The following is an 8,809-nucleotide window of genomic DNA, read 5'->3' on the forward strand; positions in this document are numbered from 1 at the left end:
TTATCATAGACCCTCATATTTTTTTATCATAGACCCTCATATTTTTTATCATAGACCCTCATATTTTTTATCATAGACCCTCATATTTTTTATCATAGCCCCTCACATTTTATCTTCCCATAGTGAAAAGAAACCCGTGGGAAGCTGAAAAGTTTAAAAATAAATCTATATGTGCGTGCATGTGTGTTCCTTTGTGTGTTGTTCAGTGAAATTGACTTTTAAATATTTAGATGATGAATTTATGTCAAAATAAACATGTGGCACGTGAAATAAACCCAGTAACTTCCTGCTACTACCACATTACATTTGATCTCTAAATCTAAAATAAATCCCAGTTTGAACCATTTGACCGTCTCGATGTGGGTTGTCACCAAAACTTCATCAGTTGTAGACTGTGTTACGTATTTATTGGGTTTAAGGGATGGTACAGACAACACGTGCACATGTGAGTGTTACACGTGCAGTCATGCGGTCACCTTTCTTGGCTGAGTCCAACCAGGCTTTGAGCGTCCACACTGAGCAGCTGATCTCCGGCTGCTAACCTCCCACTCTGCACACAGTGACCACACGGCGTTCACTTAAACTCTTCTTATGTCAAATCATAAAATATAAGATCTGAGTGCAGCTGAACCAACAGCGTGTCAGGATCTCACCATTTCAGCTGCTCCTCCCCTGACAATAGATTTAACGTAGATACCGACGTTCTCCTGGCCTGCTCCCTGTGCAGAACAAGGAGGCTGACCGTCACAGCAGAAGAGAAGCAGCAGCCCTACTGTCACATGTTCAGACTTCTGTCCTTGTGCAGCTTTCAAATAAAACATGAGTCAAACACCAAACGTGTATTTCTATCTGGAGCACGGAGATATGACCTTTGTAACGTCACGACACCCACGACCTGACATCAGTGAGGTTTGGTCTGGACTGAAATGTTTTTATCTTTGACATTTTTACCCATTCAGAGTTAAGTTTCGATACTTTTGCAGATTTGATTCCATAAAATGTTCATTTGAAAGTTGATGTATAACATTTGACCTTGATTTTTGACCTTGAAGCTGGGGAGATGAAAAGTGTACATGACACTCTGTCTGGTGACGATGCAGATGTGTGTCATGTAGAGCCCAACCGATGTATTGGTAGTGCTGATAATTTAGGCCGATATACAGGTACAGGTACACCTGTTCTTGGTGGCCGCACTCCCCTCCCAGTATTGGCGTTAGCCAAAAATTACAGTATCGGTCGGGCTCTAGTGATGATTTGTTAATTTACTTTCAGTGTAGTATGTTACATTAATTTACCTTTAATGGATTAGAAGTTGTGGGTGGGACTAACAGTTTATGGGCGGAGACTGTCCTGCCTTCAACGAGTGTCGAATTATTCAACAAGTTGGACGATGATGAAAAAAATCAAATGATGACATTCAGATATCCAAAGTCTTTACAAGTTTATGCTGTTTTGTTTAAAAGCGTTCAGTTATTTTTAGATACAGTTTTACTTTGAACAGATTTACCTTCGTTAAAATTTTATTTTTTATATATATTTAATACGTTTCATTTCAATTAAGAAACATTAAAAGTAGGCGTTTATGTTTTCTCTATTTTCACCGTTAAATCTCCACAGAATGACGAGTGCACGCCTTCGATTATATTTTAATTCAACGGTTTTCTAAAGGCGTGTGGTTACTATGGCGACTATAGCAGATTTAACATTTCTTTTGATCTTTATTCTTTTTACTCACCTTTTCCCGTTCACACATCAAACTGGTCACTTTTTCTGAGCTTAGATTGTTAGAAAGTTGTGTTGGGAGTTCAGGCCGAGGCTCGTCGGTGCCCATCGGCTCACAGACGAATCGAACTAAAAGGTTTTCACGTTCGAGCAGATAAAACGCGTCACCTTGGCAGCTACGATGCTGATCCCCATCCCGCCGTTCAGAGGTTTGTGCAGCGTCACCGTCTCAACCTCCGGCTGTCGGCTGACTTCCTGCTGAAGGAAAACAACTCCACGTAAATCATCGTTTCAGCACATCTGGAAACACCAAACGTCATTTGTTCTATTCACCACACATGTGTCGCCCTCAGCTTGAGATAATTCTCTGAAGCACGCCGTCCAGTCACCTTTGGATTTTAGCTGCGGTGTCAAACTGCAGAGACCTGCAGGAGGAAGGAGTTCACGTAACGCACACGCCAGGAGAATGTCATTTCCTGTGAACGTGCAGCGCTGAATGATTTTAGCTGAAAGCTGCTGAAAAGGTTTCAAAACGAAGTTGTTAATATGTGCTGAATTTGAACAGTTTATTGAAAGCAGGAAAATAAAAACGGAAAGCAGCAGAAATGTACAGAAAACGCTGAAACGTCAGAGACAGGTTGTAAAGATCACACAAATAAATCTGAAATTGGCAAAAAAGAAACTGAAATGAGCAGAAAAAAGCCTAAATTAGAAAAAAGTTACTGTAAAAGCTAAAAAAAGTGGCTTAATTTAGCAGAGAAGCTAAAAGAGCATAAAAAGTTGAAGCTATTAGTAAGAATGTGTATAAATGAAGGTCGAATGAATGAAATTATGATAAAAAGAAGCACAAAAAGTGGAACTTCGCAAAAACAAATAAAAAGTAGCTGAAAACAGAAAATAAGCTGAATTTAGCAGAATACGCTGAAAAGAGCTGATGGGAACAAAAAAAAAAAGCTTAAATTAGCTGAAGGAAGTTCAAAGGAGCAGATAAAAGCTGAAATGAGCAGCTAAAGGTTGTAAACAGCTCAAAGGGTCTGAACGATGCGAGCTCCGTTCAGCTTCAATGAGGAAAATGAGGCTGAAAAGGCTAAATTTTTCAAAAAAGTAAAAATTGCACAAACAGCAAAAGTTGCAGCAGGAATGTTGTGAATGAGCCGAACGTTTTGAGACGTGAATTGTTGAAATAGAACAAAAATGACTGAATATACAAAATAAAAAAGAATCTAAATCACACGTCATCTCAGGGTCATCAGAGGTCAAGCAGAACGTCTACCTTTCTGACAAATCTGCTCCAGAAACTCTTGGAACCCTGGAGGGACGCCTCTCATGGTGTCGCAGGAGTACCCCCCCTCCGGCAGCAGGAACGGCAGGTGGAGGTCGAGACTCTCCTCCAGCCGGACGTCCCGTCCCTCACTCTGGATCAGAACGTCTGCCGAGGCCTCAGCAGCTCCGACCACAGCATCGATCAACTCCTGCAGACAGACAGACAGGCAGGCAGGCAGACAGACAGACAGACAGACAGACAGACAGACAGGCAGACAGACAGGCAGGCAGGCAGGCAGGCAGACAGACAGACAGGCAGGCAGACAGACAGGCAGGCAGGCAGGCAGGCAGGCAGACAGGCAGGAAAGTTTTATTTAACACCAGCTGGAGCACTAACACAAACATGGACTTTGTTTGAGAAAAGAGCAACAAATTACACAAACAATTGTTTCATAAACCTGAAAAACTAAAAGGGCCTTCGTGTAGCTAACCATTAGCCTAGCTGGATGAAGACTTTTGCCCTTTTCTCCATCCTCAATGCTCTGATGGCAAATTTATTCATAGTTTTTAAATGAACCAAATAAAAGACGGACTTTGTCTGATTAGTGTTAAAGGATCATATTTTTATCTTCAGGGAAAGAACAAGAAAAATATGTACCAGCAGTTTATTTATTTATTTGTTTGCACTTTATTTAAAATAACAACAGATCAAACACCAAACATAGAAAGTACAATTCCTGTAAAAACACAGCATTAACACTGATTGACAGCTGAAAGCTAAAAATGAGTTGGTCTGGCTAAAACAGCGCAACACTTGCTAAAAGCTAAAATGAGCAAAACACTAGAAAAAGACAAAAGAAGCAAAACACTAGCTGAAAACTCACAAATGCTAGCTAAAAGTAGCAGAATGTAGAAGTAAAGCTAACAAAATATACCATAGTTAAAACTAGCAAAAGACTAATTATAAGCTAAAAGTAGGCAAAGGCTGGGTAAAATCTAAAAGTAGCAAAAGGCTAACTAAAAGCTAACAGTGGCAAAAAGTTAGCTAAACACTAAAAGTATCAAAACATCAGTTAAATTATAAAATATATTCAATATATTAAATTAATATTCTCTATAGTACAACGGTTGAGGGCCCTGCATACTCCAGCCGAAGTGCCGGAGTCGGCTCTTGTTGCCGTAGTTATACTCCATACTCCTTTTTTCTTCTTTCGGCTGCTCCCGTCTTCAGGGGCCGCCACAGTGAACTAACTCGCACAAAAGCTTCACTTGTGTTTACGCCAGATGTCCGTCCTGACACGAACACAGACACCGAGCTACCACAGCGTCTGTGTGGAGCAGAGGGTAGGGTGGCCGGGGGAGCAGCTGGTGGGGGTTAAGGGCCTTGCTCAAGGGCCCAGAGTGGGGCAAATAAGGGTGGAGTGGGTGCGGTTGTTTCACCTTTCCCACCCACATTTTGACGATGTTGGTTTGGGGAGTCAAACCGGTGACCTTCCGATCACAGGCCCACCTTCTTTAACCTCCGCGCCACCACTCCCCCTGCCCTGCATACTCCACTGAAAGCGGCGATAATCGGCTCTCGTTGTCTCAGTTGCATGACAAAAATGGCGTGATTTTGTTTTCAGAGTAGCTCCGCCCCTTCTCGACACAAGGCCCAGACCGAACTTGTTCTCACAGGTGTACTGGTCAGAGGTTTGTGGGCGTGTTCATCGATACAGAAATGCGCTCAGACATTCAGCCGTACGACTCTTCAAAACACTAAATTTGGTGAAATGGTCCAAAACTCCTGAACGGAGACCGTGCACACATCGTGCACAGAGGAGTCTGCTGACGGGTGTGGTGCTGTCTTCATGATTGTGGCTGCAGGGACGGAGTGGAGACTCTGGCAGGGGGCGGGGTTTATCTCTGCGTCTCGTGGACTACAAAGAGCCACGTGCTCCATCCGAAGCTGAACAAACTCTCCGTCACGTGGTTGGGGGACGTTCATGTTTGCACACTTTTAATAGTCCATAAAACTTTTTTTGAAATACACTATAAATGTCACCTTTCTAAAAATTAATTCATATTTATTCAGTAAAGTTGAAGCCACAGGTGCTTAATGAAACAACGCAACAATTTCTATTTCCCAGCCATGAACTTATATAAGGGATCACCTTTTGGAGCCAGTCTAACTCAAGATGGCTGTCACAGTTAACAAACATAAAAAAACTCTAAATGATTATAACTCGGGCGGCGATGAGCATCTTTGAAGGAAAACTCGTCTCCAAGTCCAGCTGGACTGACCACAGACCTGTTAGAGGCGCCCTCTGATATTTGTTCCCTTCTGTTCATGTTCAGCTAAATATATGAGCAGTAGTTCAGTCAGAATCAATAGAGTATCATGACACTAATCTTCATGAATTATTCAGGATCATATTCATTATTGTAAATTATTCATCCTGTTAAATCAATACAGCTGAGCTCACGTTCTGCAGCTGCAGCGTCTGTAACAAACTCACTGCAAACTTTAAGATCAAGTCCGAATGGTGCCAAATGGACATACATCTGTGAAGATAAATTAGTCTCAGACGTAGTCACGAGCATTCAAGGTTTGTTTGTGCACAAGATCCACAAGAGTTTTACAAATGGGAAAAAAATTGTTTGTTTTTTTTTTCACAAGAAGAATAACAACACTTTTAATGTTTATTTCTGCTGTAGTCCACAAAATTTACATTTTCTTCTAGTGGAAAAAAAAATAATACAAGAAAATATATTTTTCTGTATTTTTTTTTTGCAGAGGAAGAATAACTTAACACTTTTAAGTTTAAAATACACAGTTAACACACACAACATTTGAAATCATATTTTTCCAGTAGTTTTTTTAAACCAGAATTTTTACATTTATTTTGTGGACAGTACTGCTGAAATAAACACAAGCAATTATTATAGGTTATTATTCTTGTGGAAAAATTACCAGGAAAAATATTTGTCTGGTAAAATATATATTTTTCCTGATAATTTTTGCATATGAAGAAGAACCTGCTCACATTAGGTTATTTTAATCTTACAGTCCCTAAAATTAACTTTTTTTAAATCCAGGTATGTTACAGTATGTGAATGTTTTAACTTTATTAGTCATGACATAATATAAGAAATGTCTTTTCTCAGTACATCTAGTAAAGTTCAGATGTCCCAGCTTTTCACCTGCCTTGAACGCAACATTACCTTAACAGCAGCTGATTTGTTCTCATGTATTTCACATTTTCTATGTGCACATTATTTACCTTTACCAGGGATTTACCTGTCTAAATAAAGGTTGATTGATTATTTTTACTTGTGCAAATTGAAATGCGCTCATTTGAACAACGGTTTATGCATTTGTAAAATTTCTGTCCTCTTGTACGCACACCAGTCTTATTGCATGAGTGTGTGAATACTTTTGAGACCAATTTAACTTCATACAAAACAACTAAAGCTCCGATGAGAAGTGAAAAAAATCATAAAACGTTATTGCACGGGGGGTGGAGGGTTGGAAGTACTCACAGGGGGGATGTGAGGCTCATTGGTTGCACAGAGGTAGCCATCCAACAGCACCCACACCTGCAGAGAGTTCAGCTTGAAGCAGGCGCTCTGGATGTTCTCGGCGTCCCACAGCGAGAACTTGTTTATGGTCAGAAGAGTGGTAGCCTGGAAAGAGTCGCGCAGGATTATTTTAACACCTTCTTCAAAAAGAGGCACGTTTGCAGCACTTGAGTCAAGTTTAACACATTCACGTGACGCAAAGCTTCACTGAGGGAGACCTGTACAATGTGGCCCAGGTGGCAGTCGGCAGCCAGCTCCAGGCCCTGCCTCTCGGCCCAGGCTTCGATGGGAGCCAGCCTCTGCTGCAGAACACATCCCCAGTAATGGGAGCGCAGGCCCGGACTCTTGGCATCTGGGTGGACGAGCTGGTTAAAAAGCCAAGCGCTGATGAAGTGGAAGAGCTGAGAGAAGAGCTGGATGGTGAGAGCGGGGTTGACCCGACAGCGGCGAAGCAGAGACATGGCGTTCGTCAAGGTGTTCAGCACCGTCTCTGCAACCAGAGACACAAGACAACTCCAGACGTCCTGCACGATCCGGTTTTTAAGTCCAACTGATTATCCTCTAGTTTAGATGTTGCTGAACGACTTGGAAAAAAAATCACTAGAAGCTGAAACTAAGCTGTCAAAGCTAAAAGAAACAAACCACAAGCTAAAAGAGAATAAAACAAAAAGTAACAGTTAATAAAGTCAAATGTAAAAGTTTGTAAAAAAAATGCTAGCTAAAATAATAAAACAGTATCTCAAAGGAGCAAAAATGCAAGCTAAAAGTTAAAAGTGGCAAAACACTAGCTAAAAATGAAAATTTTACAAATGCTAGCTATTAGCTGTAAAGAGCAATATGTTTGTGACCCAAAAGGTAAAAGTTGAAAAACAATGTAGCTAAATAAAGCAAAATGCTAGACTAAAACTGGGAGGACAAAATCCCTATCTAAAAGGAGCTAAACAAGCTAACAGGAGCAGAATACAAGCTAAAAGAAGTTCTATGCTAGCTAAAATCTGAAAAACACTAAATATGGTGCAAATTTTTAGCTAAAAACTGATCAAATACAAAAAAAGCTAAAACAGAATGTAAACTAAATGCTAAAAGGAGCAAAATGCTAATTTTAAAGGAACAAACAGCAAGCTAAATTCTAAATATAAGCTGAACGCTAAAAGGAGACTAAAAGCTAAAGGTAAAACTTTAGCTACTAGTAGCAAAATGGCTCAAATCTAAAAGTACCAGGTGAAACGAGAAAACTTCTACTGAATTCTGTTCAAAGTCAAAAGTTTTTTAAATTTATTTTATTTTAGCTTCTCTCAGATTGAAATGTTTAAATCTGTACCTGGTGGCGGCGCTGCGTGCTGCTCAGGATCTGTCAGGAAAGTTGGTAAATGTTTCCTCAGCTCGTTCTGAAGACACTGAAGCAGGAGACTAACAGGAACAACAGATAAAAATAAAACATTTATTCTGTCTGAACTGAGCTGCAAAGTTCAGATACTGCAGCTGGACACATTAATGAGAGACGCTGCTGTCCTTGAAGACATGAAGGTCACCCGCTGCCTTTCACACCAGAAACTTAACAACAAATCATCTTTTCTAACGTTGATGTGGCAGCCATCTTAATTAATGTCCAATGATTACTTTCTGGGAGCTTTGTTAAAATCTGCGTTCTGGTCCATGTGATATTATGCTAACACTAGGGACAAAGAAACAAATGGACAAGCTTTTTATAAACTGCAGGAAATTTGTTCAGGAGACAAAAGAAAAGAATAATTCATCGCACAAATGTCCCATCTGGGCCCGACAACGTTTCTGGTCAAATGAGACAAACTGAAATCTGTCTTCGGGGCTGATGACTCAGATTCTGAATGTATTTGTGGAAATCACAAAGAACTCTGAGCCAAAGATCAGCGAGTCCATCTGTCTTGTTCCAGCGCTAACTAAGGGACGCACATGTGTGGTGTTGTATTTTGTAAGGCCCATTTTTCCAACACATACTCCACTGTCCCAAGAGCCAGCTTTGGTCAGGCATCTTCGATTTCAGGGTTTTGTTCACGAGTGAGGGAAGAATGGAGCGTGAGATTGACAGAGGGACTGGTGCAGCGTTGGCAGTATTGCGGACTCTGTGCCGGTCCGTTGTGGTGAAGAGGGAGCTGAGCTGTAAGGCAAAGCTCTCTGTTTACCGGTCAGTTTACGTTCCTACCCTCACATGGTCCTGAACTCTGGTTAGGTTTAGGGTTAGGTGTGTACTGGTAATGGTTAGGTTTAGAGTTAGGTGTGTACT

General features: G+C 40.9%; 1 protein-coding gene across 1 annotated transcript in view; it reads right to left on the reverse strand.

Annotated features, from left to right (window-relative positions):
- Positions 1-8,809, reverse strand: part of LOC119427247 (afadin) — a 25,977-nt gene that overhangs the window by 7,752 nt on the left and 9,416 nt on the right. The window contains exons 10-17 of the mRNA XM_037694827.1: positions 7,868-7,956; positions 6,765-7,036; positions 6,508-6,651; positions 2,996-3,194; positions 2,056-2,147; positions 1,891-1,977; positions 654-719; positions 477-550 (exon numbers count right to left, since the gene is read on the reverse strand). Of these exons, the coding sequence (XP_037550755.1) occupies positions 477-550; positions 654-719; positions 1,891-1,977; positions 2,056-2,147; positions 2,996-3,194; positions 6,508-6,651; positions 6,765-7,036; positions 7,868-7,956 (1,023 nt within the window). The remainder of the gene's footprint in view (positions 1-476; positions 551-653; positions 720-1,890; positions 1,978-2,055; positions 2,148-2,995; positions 3,195-6,507; positions 6,652-6,764; positions 7,037-7,867; positions 7,957-8,809) is intronic.

Source organism: Nematolebias whitei, chromosome 21, assembly GCF_014905685.2.
Source record: "Nematolebias whitei isolate Nwh7 chromosome 21, NemWhi1, whole genome shotgun sequence".
NCBI lineage: Eukaryota > Metazoa > Chordata > Actinopteri > Cyprinodontiformes > Rivulidae > Nematolebias > Nematolebias whitei.